The sequence below is a fragment of the Dysidea avara genome, chromosome 12 (genome assembly GCF_963678975.1).
Source record: "Dysidea avara chromosome 12, odDysAvar1.4, whole genome shotgun sequence".
In the NCBI taxonomy this organism is placed as follows: domain Eukaryota; kingdom Metazoa; phylum Porifera; class Demospongiae; order Dictyoceratida; family Dysideidae; genus Dysidea; species Dysidea avara.
In genome coordinates, this window is record NC_089283.1 from 795,524 (window position 1) to 812,326 (window position 16,803).

Here is a 16,803-nt window from a genome sequence, read left to right on the forward strand (position 1 = left end):
AAAAGTACTGGAGTAGTGCACGATATTAAATCACAGCAAAACAATAAGAAGTGTTATATCCCTACTGTGCTCAAGATACCATTCCCTACTCTAGTTGAATATTTCAATTTTTTTGTGTACTTGTACACTATAGAAAACTAAAAGCCAGTCAGAATTTTTCTTTGTCAATTTGGTATTTGAAATGGAAATATTTTTCCCAATCAAATGACATTACAATCCAGCCTATTGATTTAAAATGTAATTGTTATATTGGTAATCACTTGGCTAGCTGCTACTGAATGTTTGTCAATATACTCCATCCTTTGGTAAAGAAGATGATGAATCCAAACCAATGCAAGATTTGATAAATGTTAGATTTAGAAACAACATAGGAACTGCTGTGCAAGTAAGTGTTATAGTTGTCAATGCCTGAACTATGTAGCTATGAAAGAGTGCTCAAATTATGGTTGGTGGCAAAGAAATGCTGCAGTGATGTCAGTACAATTTTGATATTAACAGTCTCATATCATCATTATCATTAACATCATTGCAACCATTCATTGACCATTATTGATTTTTAAACTAGACTTTTCAAAAAGACAATATCATTATTCTTTTTACAACTTAGCTTAAATTATGGAATAATAATATTGCAGATAACCAGGTAAGTGTATAGGGTGATATATGAGCTAGTATTCATAGTCTTGTAGCACAACGTAAATTGGGGAACACTATGAAACCGTATTTTGTATTCTTTGCCAAGTCTATAAAGACATACAGTGAAAACTAATGGAATTGTATTAAAGTACAAATGGCTTGTGCCGCACGTTGGTATAGTTCAATGCTTTTTCCAGAAGATTTTTAGCCTTAACCAAACGAGAAGTCACATAGTTTGTATACCTGTTTTGGGTATTTCTAAGCGTCCTCCAGACAATTGCTGGAATTATGGAAAAGCTAAGTGATTCGAGTGTGGCTTAGTGTAACAACTACAGTTCTTTGTTTATACAGACAAACTTACAACTCATGGAACAAGAGCCAAATCCTGTCCTGTAATAATAGAGCATAGCAACGAACATAGCAACATAACTAATGACATGATGCAACTGGCAAATTAATTACTTCCGGTACAACGAGGAGTGCTGGCGTGCAAAACGGAGCTTCCAATCCCGTGTTATTAGTATAGTATCTATGTTAATGGTGCATATAACTTGAGTGAATTATCTGTACTGTAGATTTGTAATTGACTGATACTCGTAATATCGGTACCGGTATCGGTACAGCCCTTTAAAAATACCTCCCAGAGGTACACATTCTAATTTAGCTAGTCTCTTCGGAGCAGCAACCCTTGCTGGTGTGCTCAGGAAAAACATATAACACATTACAACAATAGTTAATAATAGTGGAGAGGTCTCCACTATTATTAACTTTTGATTACAACTACAATATTATGATGTAAACAAGTCAACAGTCATAAATCATACAGTATGATAGTACGATAGTACTGTATAGTAGGGACCACAAAGGAGTGGGTGTGGCCCATGAAAAACATCACCCAAAAACCAGCTCACTTTTACCTGATGACGATGAAGCAGTACTGGTTAGGTAAAACTAAGCCCAAACAAGCTTTCAGATTGACCCAAAACGAAGCAGGTTGTTACAAGTTGAAGCAAGTTGCTACAAGGTGCTATGAAACGAAGCAAGTTGCTACAATATTTTTTTAAAAATTATGAAACCGGCGGAATTTTCTACTGACTGAGTAACTGACTGATGCCTTCAGACAAGTAGTAACTAAAAATAACAGCTAAAAAAAACTATGGGCTTGGTTCTTTCACTGTTCGACATTGCTTCAGCCAAACATGTGTCTCTTGGCATACCGCAGTACATACAATGCATTCTTCATGGACTTACCAGTGTCCTCCTTTGTGTCAAATTCATCTTTGCTGACAGTGAAAGGTGTCGATTTGGCAGCAGCGCATGATGGATTCCCTTTGTAATGGAAATGATCCGTATTTTTCATAGTGGCTACTTGATTGTAGAGGTGCTTTTCAAATAGTTGATTAGTAATGCTGTGATACGGGTTGCGGGTCATTCCATGCCAAATCAACAAAAAAAAATCCTGACCCCTTTGGATTTTCATGAAATTTGGCATAGACATGGACTCTACTAAGAAACTTTCTCACACCAAAATTTGGCCGATTCTTTTGATCTCCCTTTAAGATATGACCACTCCAAGTTTATTGCAAAATACTACACTGGTTTAATAAAATGGCCATAACGTTGTCACTGATTATCACAAAACCTTTCTGTTTAGAGTTTTGGAATGCTTATTAAATTCTCTTTCAAGTGATATATTATTCATTATAATTACTCAAAGGAAAAAGTTAAATCACAAAAATGTGACTTTTTCCTTTGATCTTACTTTTTTCAAAAAAGGATATTTCAATTACTTTCATTTTTTGCTCAAATATTCTTCTAATACCCTTTTTTCATGACAGTAAGTTTGAAGTTGGGATGGCAAGTAGATCATGAGTTGTGGCTACATACATAATTTTACATGCTACCGGGAGTACAAGTATGAACACTACTATGACAATACATACTTTTAAATTAAATTATAGTATGGAATCTCATCAGAACATGGCCAAGTTGCAATACACATACAGTTGGAGGCATAGTATAGAAGTATCATAAGGTGATTAAACAGAAGTATCAATACTCTCCATTACTGAAGCTACACCAATTATACAATATCCCCTATTGCTATGTGTATCGATGCAGTTATGCTAACAACATGACTTTGGTGCAAACACCATCAGGAGTCCATAATAGAGATTTTATGAACTCCTGATGCCATATAGTGGGAGGGCTTAGTAGCAAATTATCTTATGATATTGTAAGTTTTATAAGAGAAAAGTTAGACAGAATTGTGGAAACTTCACAATAGGTCTCTATTAAAATTATGAAGTGGAGGGTTTTGATTTGGTACAGTGACTGTACAGAAAGACCACCTTATAAGGGCCAACTATAAATTCTCCTAATGAGATATCTATACACTAGTCCACCTTTCAAAAGCAGCCACCTGCCTGAAGGTGACTGGCCCAAGGCTTTAGATAGGTTCCAATGTAAATCATTCCTTATTCACCAATTCTCCACCAAATATTTCCTCCATCAAACTTTTGTTATTATGTAGTGTCTGCTGACATGTACAGATGTCCAACAAAATAGCAGCTGAAGAATTTGCGAATTTGGTGAATAAGGAATGATTTACCCTCTGACTTCATAATGTTAATGTAAAGTTTTCATAATTTTGTCAAACCATTCACAAGATAATTTGCTACTAAACCCTCCCATTATATGGCATCAGGAGTTCATAAAATCTCTATCATGGACTCCTGATGGTGTTTGCACCAAAATCATGTTGTTATCATAACCGCATCAATATGCATAACAATAGGGGATATTGTATAATTGGTGTGTCTTCAACAATGGTGCGTATTGATACCTCTGTTTAATCACCTTATGATATTTCTATACTATGCCTCCAACTGTATGTGTATTGCAACTTGGCCATGTTCTGATGAGATTTCATACTATAATTTAATTTAAAAGTATGTATTGTCATAGTAGTGTTCATACTTGTACTCCCGGTAGCATGTAAAATTATGTATGTAGCCACAACTCATGATCTACTTGCCATCCCAACTTCAAACTTACTGTCATCAAAGAAGGGTATTAGAAGAATATTTGAACAAAAAATGAAAGTAATTGAAATATCCTTTTTGAAAAAAGTAAGATCAAAGGAAAAAGTCACATTTTTGTGGTTTGACCTTTCCTTTGAGTAATTATAATGAATAATACATCACTTGAAAGAGAATTTAATAAGCATTCCAAAACTCTAAACAGAAAGGTTTTGTGATAATCAGTGACAACGTTATGGCCATTTTATTAAACCAGTGTAGTATTTTGCAATAAAGTTGGAGTGGTCATATCTTAAAGGGAGATCACAAGAATCGGCAAAATTTTGGTGTGAGAAAGTTTCTTAGTAGAGTCCATGTCTATGCCAAATTTCATGAAAATCCAAAGGGGTCAGGATTTTTTTTTGTTGATTTGGTATGGAATGACCCTTGCATGAACATAGCTGAGAACGAAGCGTAATGGATATTTCACTTTTCAGATGATAATTGACAGCTGGGACACACAGCACCATTTTCTTTTCTTTTGTTTCATGCGGTCACCAGTCATAATAATTATTTACAAAAAAGTTTAAAACAAGTACAAAAATTAATTTTCTTTTCAACTAGAGTAGGGACCATATAGCACATTGATAAAAAATACTGAATCAAGCTGGAGTAGTGCATGATAGTAAAACAATAAGCAGTGTTATATCTTTACTGTGCTTGAGATACCATTCCCTAGAAATTTTAATTTTTGTGTACTTGTACACTATAGAGAGAACTAACAGCCAATCAGAATCTTCCATGTTATAACAAAAAAATAAACAACCGGTTATATATAATAAAGTAGGGATTGAAGCGATAAATAGTAGTGGATTATATAGTTAAGTAGATCTTGCCCCACCCTGGGGCTTTTGACAGTGACATTTTGCTGAACTAAAAATTAGTAATCAAATTCCCTCTTTAGAGGTGGGGGACATAGTGGGATTTTGGCAAGTTTCTTAGCCCCAGTACTTTATAATATTTTTTACCTACACGTCTCTATGGAAACTAGAAGAAAAACAAAAAGGGAAAAACAAGAATTTACCTACAGAAAAGACACCTAAAAGAACTTACAGAAGCCCACGGAATGTTAGTGAACTGGTAGATGCTCCTCTGCCACGGCGAGATCTATACTTATTACCAGGGGCACACCAGGGCATGTGATCGAGAACCATGAATGTACATGATGGAGGAGTGAAGCAAGGAAAACCCCAAACTGCAACAGGGCCTGAATATGGGGAACTCCACTTCTCGCTGAGTAAATAAGCCAAACACTTATAGGCGGTAGTGGCTGCTTTCTGTTGATAGTTGACTGATGACCGGTTATATAACTGTATACTTTTGCAGTATAGACAATCACATGTTGGTCGTGTGCTATAATATGATTGGCTGTAACTATGTTGTAAGTTGGTTGTTATGTAACTTCAAAGTTAGTAGCTAAATAGAAACGCGAGTTCGGTATAACAAGATTTTTTGTCTTACTGCTTCGCTACTATCACATACTTTCCCAATTCCACCAGAGGAAGAAAAAACTAATCGGGTATACTCTACTTCACATATACCTTCCTCATAAGCACGGCACTTCTCAGCATCTCATACCAACGAAGTGGCAGTCAAGGTGGTGGACCGATTAATACTGGGGAATTTGACACTAGACATTGTCAAATCCCCTGTATTGCCCCACCCTACTAGGGGGTGGGGCATGACAATGATAGATGTATAAAAATGAGAAGTTCTTTTGGAAAGAGTTAGAACTTGACATTGCACTCACATACTAGTCTGGCGGCACCCGCCCCTTCGCATGGAGTAAGGGTCTGGTTTGCTTAGTATCACCGAGTTGTTCTGGAGGAATTTAATTTGAATGTAATGACGTAACGAAAATGGTCTTAACGGAAGTGCCTCACTCAAAATTGTGGCAGTGATATTGAACTTCCTTCGCCTTTACACAGGCAAAAGTGGATTGGTCTACTTTTATAGAATAGACATGTCTCCCTACCTAGGAAATCAGAGCGTAACCCGGGTTTTTCGCATATCAAACAAGGCGAAAAGCCCTTCCCAAAATAACACTTTCTTCTCTTTGTTCTTTATTAGCTAACTCCTTTTGTTTCTTTCAGCACTGTTAGGGCATTTGACTCATTCTTCTGACGTAACATAAACAAAAATGCGCTGATTAAACGTGGAGCGTTCTGATTGGTTGCACCAGTTTTTGGTAATCCGGTACAACTCCACTATACTAAGCATACCAGACCCTTACTCTATGCGAAGGGGCGGGCGCCGCCAGACTACTCACATACATGATCAACTCACTTGTAGCCATAATTTCACCACTACGACTATTATAGCGATAATCAAGAAGACACCGAGTAGTGCACACACTACGATCACTATGGGAAACTCGTCCTCCTGAGTAGTAAATGGTAATTGGGAATAATCATCTGGTGTGCTTCAGATGGAACTGACATTAGCAGATTAACCCATTACCTATGAAATAACATCTCATTAACCAACGTACCACTATTGTTCAGTTTGTAGAGCTCACTTCGTTAAACGCTGAGTTAATTTATTAGAATACACGCGACTACGGACCAGGTGCTACCTCCTAGGTCAGGTTGTCCACACTCTAAACCAGCAAGATAGGAGCGGGGAGGTACAATTTTTTTGGCAGTGCCAGTGAGTCTATTGTATTTTATTTGTTATTTTTGTCGGTGATACAAATTTAAAATGTGAGAGTACAAGCATAGATAGTGGATAGTATAGGCGCTTACTCGCCTCTACTATCTATGATACAAGTGGGGTAACTGCATGGGTTAAGAGACGGATCCAGCGAAAGTGATACACCCAGACCCAGATGGTCATGAGGAAAAGTTCCTTAAAATGTTCACTCAATTTTACAATATGAATGCCATTATTGCATCTGAATAATGGCCTTATGATAATCAAGGGATTGGAAATGTAATAGGCCACTCCTCTGTTTCCCATCCACCACCTGCATCTTGTTGTCAGCTCTAAATACTATTTACTGGATTTGTGCCGTACACTTGAATAGTACCACACTATACTTTTGTAATTACTCTTTACTAGTACTCTCACTAGGGGTGGTCACTACCAATAGTCCTGTAACAATCTGTGACCGGGATCAAGGTTATGATCGATGAAAATATACCTTGATCACTTGATTTCAACTTAAAAAAAAACAGCCTTGATAACTTAGTACATATTTTCATAAATTCTCATTTGGTTTACAAGCTAGCGTAATCACCACTTTCTAGGGTGTCTTGATCATTTGATTCAGTGCTAATTTACCACTTGATCGCTTGATTTTGATCCTGGTCAGATGGTTCTAGAGGACTATTGGTAGAGACTACCCCCTGTCTCATACCTTTAGTATTCATCTCCATCTTGATTTAAGGAAGGGATATTGTCCTGGTAAAACTTGAACAGCTGTCACATAATTGAAATTACAAATATTAGTTAGTAAATTGACCATGTAGCACGAGGCATGACATGTTTGTGCTGCAAGGACTTGAGTGAAAGAAAGGTCTTATATAGAAGAAATAAGTAACAACATGTTGTGATTATTTTGTAAAACTATAGCTATAGACGTTTTTCCAGTGTAACGGACTAACTTAGTAAAATCCGGAAATGCGTTACATTGGTAGGCAACTATGCCAACCACTTGTGTGGTTGTAGGTTGTAATAACCGCAAGTCTAAGCAAAGCCTTATCAGTTTTTATCGGTTTCCAAAAAGAAAAGAAGAGGAAGAGCGTCGTCGAAAGTGGATTGCCTTTGTTTCAAGGAAGAACAGCGATGGTTCGGCTTGGAAACCGGGTAAAGGAGCCCGGGTTTGTTCAGAACATTTCATAACGGGCAAAAAGTCTAACGTGTATACTAACCCTGACTACGTACCATCTATTAAAGCCAAGAAGCCGCGAACTGCTGAATGTAATGCCACCCTGTCTCGTTTTGAACGTGCTAGCCGTCGAGCCAAATCACAGACGGAGAGGAGAAGGAAAGAAGAGAGAGACGCGCTGGAGCTTAGAAGAGTGGAGGAGGAGAAGAATCGTCGAAGCATTCGTGGTTTTAACAACGACCACATGTACACTGGCCCATACACTCGTCAAGTAGAGAACGGTGAAGAATCAAGGGAAGAACCACTGATGGAAGACTGTATCATTGGGGCAGAACTCGAGGTAGCGGAACTTGTAGACGACACGAGTTTACTGATAGATTTGCAGCCAGAATTGTTACAACCAAAGCACGATATTGCCACAGATTGTTGTATCCCAGCAGAAATAGGTATGGTAGTTGTTAGTTCAGTACAGTAATTCCTAGCTAACTGGGTAATTTCAACTCATCTGCACCCAATAGTGTTTTCTGCCTAATTCAGCCCGGCACCAGCCAGGAAATATTTAGTTCCAAGTTGACTAGAGTAGACAGATTTCACTGTAATAATGATTGCACGCTTGCACCTAAATACTCTTATGTACTTATGTGTTTGAACTTGGAACTTAGTCTCACGTAGCCAGACCTTTTCCACACAGGGGCTTATTGATTCCAATAAGCTGCTGCTCGTAAAAGATTCTGGAATAACAAACTTGTTTTAGCACCCTACAAGTCTGTAGGGTGTTACATGGTTAAATGGTTATATTCTTCATGTCGCAATGCAATGTCACAATAATTATATGCAGACTCTAATTAGTTTTGAATCGAACTCAACGGAGACTGCATATATATATACCACACCTGTGGTTGAGATCAAAAGCGCCGCACTGTGGTATATAACTGATATACCAGGCAAACTGTGGTATATAACTGATATCCCACGCTTTGTGCATGGCTACGCTTACCATATATAGTATAACTTCACACATTCCGCGAAATTCTTATCTAATAACAAGCACCTAAATCAACCAACAATTATTCACCTGAGCAATTTTCGATGAACTCTTGTCTCCTTCACTAACTTCAATGATCGCGAGTGGGTAGGCGTGGCACCGCCATAGAGTCTATAATATAAAACGCCTGATCCATCAAGGATTTCAAGTCTCTAATACTGACAAGAGCCTAGAATCACTCACCTGAGTAAGGAGGATTTTCAATGAACTTTTGTCTCCTTCACTGATCATGAGTAAATGGGCGTGGCACTGTTGAATCTAAAATGTCTGATCCATCAAGGATGTCTACTCAACAGGTGCTGTTTCACTATACTTTGCCATCTATAATCGTTTCATCTACTGGGCTGTAGAATATAACAGTTATAACACGATTACTCGGGATATGACAAAAATATAAGCACTAGCGCCTGCAGTGCTTGTGCATATATATTTGTCATATCCCTTGTAGGCGTGTTATAGCTATAAAATATATATTGTGACATTGCATCATGCACTGCAACCACTTGTTTCATTAACACCCTACAGATTTGCTACTCCAAATCTCCCAGGCCCTTTTGCAAGCTGGCACTTTAAATGGAATCGATAAGCCCCTGCACGGAAAAAAGGTCTGGCTACGTGAGACTACTTGAAACTATTAACAGCTTTGGACAATCCTTAGTTTTTTGAACTTGAATTGTAAATAATGCTTTGTTTTATTTATTGTTATATTACTTCTTATAGAGTGCCAGACAGATGTAACTTGGAACACAGTTGAACAGCGGATCAACCTGCTAGAAACATTGTTACATCAAAGGCCTGAATTCAGTGTATCAACAATACTGAAGGGAAATGATAAACTGACTCGATTTTATACGGGAATGCCAACTTACAACAGTTTTGTAGCTTTTGTAAACTACATTGAACCCAAAGCTCTACATTTACAACCTTGGCGAGGAAGTGAAACCACCAAGCTGGATGAAGCTGTTTCAGCGGAAGTGTCGAGTTCACGAAGAAAAGGGTTTTCGTCATTGCCAGTGGCCGAGCAGCTGTTTGCAGTATTGATCAAGTTACGACGAGGGCTAGAATCTCTTGATGTTAGCATCAGGTTTAAGATCAGTGAGACTACTTACAGTAGAATGTTCACAACTTGGATAACATTTTTATCGAAAGAACTTAGATTACTTTTTCCATTTCCATCAAGGCACCTAGTGCAACAGTGGCTACCCGATCGTTTTAAGAAGTTCAGTAACATCCGTGTAATCATCGACTGTTATGAGATTGAATGCCAGAGGCCATCTGGCTTGCTCAATTCCTCAAAGACCTATTCACAGTATAAAAGTCGTAATACCTGGAAAATTCTTGTAGGATGTACACCCACAGGACTGATAAGCTTTGTGTCAGAAGCATGGGGTGGAAGGATATCTGACAAAGAACTAACTGAAAGGTCAGGTCTGTTGGACATGCTAGAACCAGGGGACATGATAATGGCAGATAAGGGATTTGACATTCAAGAAATGGTAGCAGCTAGAGGAATCCTAGTAAATGTTCCTCCTCGGTTAGAATCTAAGCAAAAACAAATGCCAGCCTCAGATGTCGAGAAGACCCGGAGAATAGCTGAACTACGCATCCATGTGGAAAGGGCAATTGGAAGGGGACGTCGTTTTAAAGTCTTGAATGAAAAGTTCCCTAGCACAATGTATGATTTGGTTAGTGATGTTAACTCAGTATGTATGTATATTACTAACTTTGATAATCCCCTGGTCGTTTAATTAATGACTTTAATGTTGTAATATTTGAAATATTGTAAAACAGTGTAGTGATACACATACAAAGAAAATACACAAGTACAAATAAGATAAAATCACTTATCACTTGGCATTTTCCTTGTAGCACCAATGGACCGGACTTTGTCAATATATTGCATTGGTCTTTGGCTTATCTTAGTTTGTTAGCAACAATAATAATGCTAGGAATTTTTTATGTTGCTTCTAATCACTAATGAAGAGAGCCTGGGTGTGAGAATACAAAGTTTTATGCAGTCACCCCAAACTTCTCTAGGAACATGCACCTCGACAACAGTTCTGGTACAACATGGTAGAGGTAAAACTGTTCTAGTTTCTCTTCTAGGTTCTTCCAGTAGTCTGCATCAGCCAAAATCCTGTCTACCACCACAACGCCATTGCTGTACACAATGAAGTCACACCACTCAACACCTAATATTGCCATTTCTCCCTGTACTTGTGCATAATATCCATGGTTGGTAGGAAGGTGTAAGAGGCCATCAGATCCTTTCTTCATGAAAAAGGCAGGAAACTGTTCTGCTATCTCAGTGGGAGTGAGTTCAATTGTGATGGTACTCTTAATACTATATGGACACTTTATTTCAAGACAGCCATAACAACAAGTGTCAGTACTCCTACATAATATCTTCCCATCTGATGATGCTCCTAGGAAACTTTTGTCAGGTAGAAGATGTAACCCCGTCGGTTGCACTATCATGTCTTCACCAATTGATTGCCTGTTTTCTAAATAACATTGCCTGGCCTTTGCTTCGTTTTCTTTTCCCCACCGCATTGCAGGAGGTATGTGCTCCATGGGTCCATTATATCCCATAATGTCTATAACTAGTCTAGTTGGATCTGTTGCAGCTCGTCTCTTCAATATCTCACCAAACCGAGAACTAGTGAGCCTTCCATTATGTAGCACTATCCACAGTTCACTATCAGACTGCGTACGAGTAGCAGCTTCTATTGCTTCCACTTGACTGTTAGAAAGCTGCATGCTACTAATGAAGCGATGACAATCAACTACAGATGGATCAACTTGTACAGCATGTGTTTCACTGTTCCATGTTTTGTGTGAGAATAAAACATGATTCCAAAGACTAGGGTTATTGATCTCTGCAGCAGGCTGCAAACATCTAGGGTTTGGCGAGTCACGCCAAAACTGCTGTAGGCCTGTATTAGGTACAGAATTCTGCAAATCTGTCAATAACAAATGTAAATGGTTTCGATCAATTTCAACGCGATGTTCTGGTAAACGTGGATCAAATGAGCTTCTCTTGATTTCACTAACTCCTTGTGTTTCAGATCTAGGGGTGTCACCATGACTAGGTTTCACAAATTTCATATTCCGTGCACATTCTGGAGAAACGATTTTTTTTGGCGGTTGATGCCAAGCCATAGGTTGCGAAGTTTTTGATAATTCTGATGGCAATTCCTCATCATTAGCATGATAATCAATAAAAAACAAAAGAGCTGCAATGTGATTGCATGCCTGACCTAACCTATAAAGTACATAGTGTACATAATACATAAATTTTGCACCTATCATTGTATTGCCTTTAAACTATTATATATATATATGGGACTATGGTGGGGATTTGACATAGCATAAGGCCCAGTTTCAACATGGGGATTATTTGATGCTGTATAGAAAGTACAAAAACAAAAAATACTTGGGCACTTAATGAATAGATGTCCAATACTTTTCCCCTGTAAAGCTCCACCTATGCCCAAGGGAGTGGGGCGATACAATTATAGGTGCATTACACCCACTGGTCACTTACCCTGATACACAAGAACATTTCCCAGCATACACGTCGCCATTGTCACCATTGACTGCAACATACACCTCAAGTGGAGTCTCACAAGACAGGGAATGATATACATAGGCTCTGAAGTACAGGACTCTCAAATTCAAATCATTGCTGACAGGACATTGATACAGCCATACATTCTTTACAAAGCCGTCATAAAAGAACTTAAAGGCTTTCAACTGCCTGTACGCATTCATGCTTTGCATATCAAACGTCTTGTCCCTTCCATACACAAGATATACTACCAAATTCATTAAGGTGAACTCCATCAGTATTCCAGACAACTTCTTTTCCCACCAAGTCACACTCGCAAAAGATGGCAGGCTGCGAAGGACGCACTTTGTTTCTTCAGTCAAGTAAGATATGGTGGTGATATCATCTGACTCGGGATTTGCACACTGCAAAGCCCCAATACGAGCCATCCCCATAATTCGATCGATAATGTCATCCTTTCTAATGGAACCGGTTAAACGAACGTGAACTTCCTTAGCGAGCGTCTTCAATTCTTGCACCTTCAGCTTCTGCAACAATGTAGCAAGCAACTCTACTTCTTCATCAACCAGCTCCTGGCCTCGGAAAAGTAATTCCTTGGCTTCACAGAGCGCCGCCATTGTTGCGTTGCCTACCAACGTGACTAATTCCGGATTTTACGGACAACTTCGTTATACTGGAAAAACGTCTATAGTAGTGGCAGGTTTAATATATCCAGTGAGTTGGGGTCGCTACTCTAAATATGTAACTTGTTACATATTACTTGTTACTTCTATGCAATGTAATATGCTACAGTTACATATTACTCACAGAAACAACCAGTTAGACTCATTGCTCTAAGAGCTGTAACTAGTAATAATACTACATATTGTTCGTTACAAGTTAGTATTTCTAACAGCCTACAACTACTAGCGAGATACGTATTTCTCTGGTGTAATTCAGCTGTAAAACATGCTTAGTTGAAGTATCTTTTTTTGGGAGTGTCTATTTTACGGACCGGACCAGAAGTTCCTGGTTAGCAGGATGTAAGTGTTAATTAGCAGGCCTATTTTACGGACCAGACTGGTTGGATATGTATAGCTACGCTTCATAAGAACCATCGGACTGTTCAGCACACTACTTGAAGTGTTTAGTACAGCTGGCCCATGCACACACACTTGCATTGAACTGATCAGACATTGGCTCCGACTGGATGATTTGCTCTGTCGTGTGATAACTAGTCCACAGCAGCTAAGACTAATCTGCTGGCGTACGTCAGTAGCTTGCATGGCTAGACCTGGTTGTGTGATTAGCTATCTTGTGAATGGCACCTTACACCCTTATTTATATAAACAGCTTAGCTTGTTCAGAAGATGCTAACAGACTTCAGTTATATCGGAAAAATTAATACAGATCAACTTGTAATAGTTCATACTAAGCAGCTAGAAAGCTTTTCATATAGAAATTAAACTCTAATAATGACTGGAGAAAACAGCTATTGGCCAGAAGCACAGTTTATACAATACCAAGGTACGCGTCTGTGCCAAGCATCTTCAGGAATTGGAGTAGTGCAGATGTTGCCATGGTACCACTTTTCACATTTTGAGCAACAGATCATATCTGGTTGGCTTGGAATGTCTGACATTCTACAATCACAATAAACTCTGACTGCTTCACTGTTTCGGATTTTGAATGCTCTCCTTCTCTTTCCTTTGATAGGAAACATTGAAAAGCTTTGATTTTGAAGACACTCCACTAAATGTCCACGCATCAGTTGCTGGTCAAAGAGGGTTTCTCACCAAGGCATAAAGTAACAGAATAGGCAATGCTAAATATGCCACAGTCATTACTTCCATACTGCTTATGCATGTCTACAACCTTAAGGACAAAACTAGGACTGTTTGTCTGCAGCAAACAAGGCACTTGAGCTCTAACAGAGGAGCTGCTGCACGAAAAGATGCTATCGTAAACGTACACACTGTCTGGTTGGTCCGTACCCAGGTTACTGACAGTAAGCCAATGATGTCTGTCACTGTCATGAAGAATTTGGATAAAACCAGGTCCAACTGTTGAGTAGTTCATTGTAAGTCCATAGAGAGCATCTTGGAAGGAAAAGTATGGCAATGAAAATTGTTTATGCAGGGTAAACTGGCTGGCATTGATAATGCTGCAATTCATCCATGCTCCAGAGGTGATCACTGCCTTGTCAGAATCCATAAGATCTAAGTCTTGTACCCACCATGAACTGGTGTCACGTTCTGGAAAATCAGATTCTTCACATATGGTCAAGTCTATTGCTATCTTGTCTTGGTATTGTTTTTTGGTTACTAGCTTGTCGCTTTGATCTTATTGCTGAGTACAGCTTCTTGGCTTGTGGATTTCCTGTAGTTGAACATTCAATTTCATCTGAGTCTACTTATCTATAGAACAACATAAGTAATCAATTAATAACCACAATGTAAAACTAACATGTGTTCTAATTAAACAACCATGCATGTATTTGATAGAATATACTTACATTGCCCAACACGAATCTTTGGAACACCTAAAATGTTACGTGTCCAATCACATAGGTCATCAAACCTAGAACTGGGAAAGTTAGTAACAAAATCTAATCCAAATTTGTTACAGTATTTTATTTCAATCCTCCCACACTCTTCTTCCATAAACTTTACTAGCAAATCTGTTTTCAGTAGTGGCCGCTCCTTGTAAAAGTCTGAGTCTCTGAACTTATCAAAATCCCTTCGGTCTGCGGATGATGCTAAAACATAATTTCCAATTCTGGTCAAGTTCACCCTGCCACATTGTTTTCTGGTCTGTAGCCAAGTATGCATATCTAATGTGACATACATCAGAATCTGTCCAGGCTTCAGCTAAAAATAGCCAATGTAATTATAGTGAAAAAATAAATTAAATAAATACCGGTGATTCCATCTCTTGTTCAACCTCATCCACAGAATAGTCTATCTTAGCATAAGGATTAGTTTCTTCCCACAGTCTTAGCATCTCAATATGAAAGCATTTATCTTGCAACTCAGGCTCATCAGAATGTCGTTCCATCGTGTTACCTAAGTTATTAAAATAACAGTAATATTAATAACAATTTAAAGTAACTGCTCAACATGTAAGATACCAAGAGAAAGCTCCTCATCTTGATTTCTTGGAATTGGGCTGAAACTATCAGACTTAATGGATTCTACCTCTCTGCCTTCTCCTCCAGCTACAGAAATCAATATTAAACCTTTTACTGCTTAACCAATCAAAATTTTTAATATATACTTTTGGGTGTCATACTTGAAACTTTTGGAGATTTGTTCCGTGTGATTAGAGTTGTTGAGTTGCTAGGGTCAACACTTGATACAGATGGGTCAAGCTGTAAAATGATATATATAATTTAATATCAGCTCTTGTTAGTATATAGTTATGCTTACATGATTACTAATGGATGCATTGATTGAGTCTGGAGCAGCAACGATATCAATATCTCCTGGACGAGGCCTCTTGCGTCCAGATGTCTTGTCCTTTCTGGTCCTTGAGTTTCGGCGAAGTTGGGTCAAGTTTATTTTCAGTTGAGCATTTCCAACTTCTAAACCAATACTGATCTGTGCTGCTATCATGTGGTAGCAAAGTCCACTTGATGGGCATGAACAGGATTGTTTATTGTTTAGGAAATAAACGCACAACATGTGGAGTGCCAGTTGTACCAAGTACAGTAAAGACACCCAGTTTCTCATTATGGGTTATTTCTCCTCGATCAATTATCGCCCTATAGATATTCATAAATATAAAGATGTAATATATGATTTCACAGATCAGTATACAACATAATGAACCTTTATAACCATAATATCATAAAGGCAGAAATTTTCAAAGGACGATGATGTTGTGAATGTGTTTAAAAACCTAATTTCAGTTTCAAAAGCAAGCTTATAGGATTATGTACACTCTATGCAAAACGTTTACTCTTATACAATATAAAATTAACCCTGGATTACTTTTACAAAGTCAACAAAAGCACCTATGGTCTAGTTTACATTAAGTTATAAGTGTGACTGGATTTGACAAAACCCGGCTGTGACACACAGTGACATTCTGAGATATGGCGATTTTAAGCAAATATTGCATTATAGCTTCCTGGTGTGTTATGCTGAAATAATATTCACAGTGAATACTCGTCCGTTTATTAGCAATAACTGTGTGGATGTATAGATTTCATTCCTACGGGGTTGTTTATCCACTGAAGAAGCCTACCACTCCATCCCTTACCTATACTAATAGTTAGGAGTATTTTACCTTGCTCGTGAATACTGAGTCGACATGGTATCAACTGCTACTAGCTCAACAAGTGGTGTATCATCAACGACTGCTTCTGCACTTGATAATCCTTTTGATCGAATGTTTGCAACTATGGAAGCAGGTGGTATGGCCTTTAGCAGGTGGTATGGCCTTTAAGATCTTAAGTTCATCTATTTCACATTTTAAGCATGAAAAATCAGGCAATAGTGTGTATGTGCCAATTCCACAGAACCCTCTTTGGATCTCATTATAGTAGTAAAACCTGCAGTTAATAGAAGCTAAGGACAGCAGAGTCTACTGGAGCTTCTTTCCATTTTTGAGAACAGCATTGAAGCTTTCTGATTGATTAGACGTCACTCCACTAAATGCA

At 38.3% G+C, this 16,803-nt stretch overlaps 3 protein-coding genes across 3 annotated transcripts; 1 reads left to right on the forward strand and 2 right to left on the reverse strand.

Annotated features, from left to right (window-relative positions):
- The first annotated feature begins 7,293 nt into the window (after nt 1–7,293).
- On the forward strand, nt 7,294–10,489 carry LOC136240629 (uncharacterized). The gene is made up of 2 exons (XM_066031647.1): nt 7,294–7,991; nt 9,311–10,489. Exons 1-2 carry the CDS (start codon nt 7,361–7,363, stop codon nt 10,336–10,338), a joined length of 1,659 nt encoding a protein of 552 aa, XP_065887719.1. The 5' UTR covers nt 7,294–7,360; the 3' UTR covers nt 10,339–10,489.
- On the reverse strand, nt 10,264–12,540 carry LOC136240630 (uncharacterized). Its single transcript, XM_066031648.1, has 2 exons — nt 12,138–12,540; nt 10,264–11,855 (listed from the first exon to the last, which is right to left on the reverse strand). The coding sequence occupies exons 1-2, from the start codon at nt 12,434–12,436 to the stop codon at nt 10,601–10,603; spliced, it is 1,554 nt and encodes a 517-aa protein (XP_065887720.1). The 5' UTR covers nt 12,437–12,540; the 3' UTR covers nt 10,264–10,600.
- A 2,009-nt stretch (nt 12,541–14,549) lies between these two features.
- On the reverse strand, nt 14,550–15,965 carry LOC136241240 (uncharacterized). The gene is made up of 6 exons (XM_066032430.1): nt 15,569–15,965; nt 15,432–15,510; nt 15,271–15,357; nt 15,060–15,205; nt 14,656–15,010; nt 14,550–14,557 (listed from the first exon to the last, which is right to left on the reverse strand). The coding sequence occupies exons 1-6, from the start codon at nt 15,869–15,871 to the stop codon at nt 14,550–14,552; spliced, it is 978 nt and encodes a 325-aa protein (XP_065888502.1). The 5' UTR covers nt 15,872–15,965.
- Between the last annotated feature and the right edge of the window lie 838 nt (nt 15,966–16,803).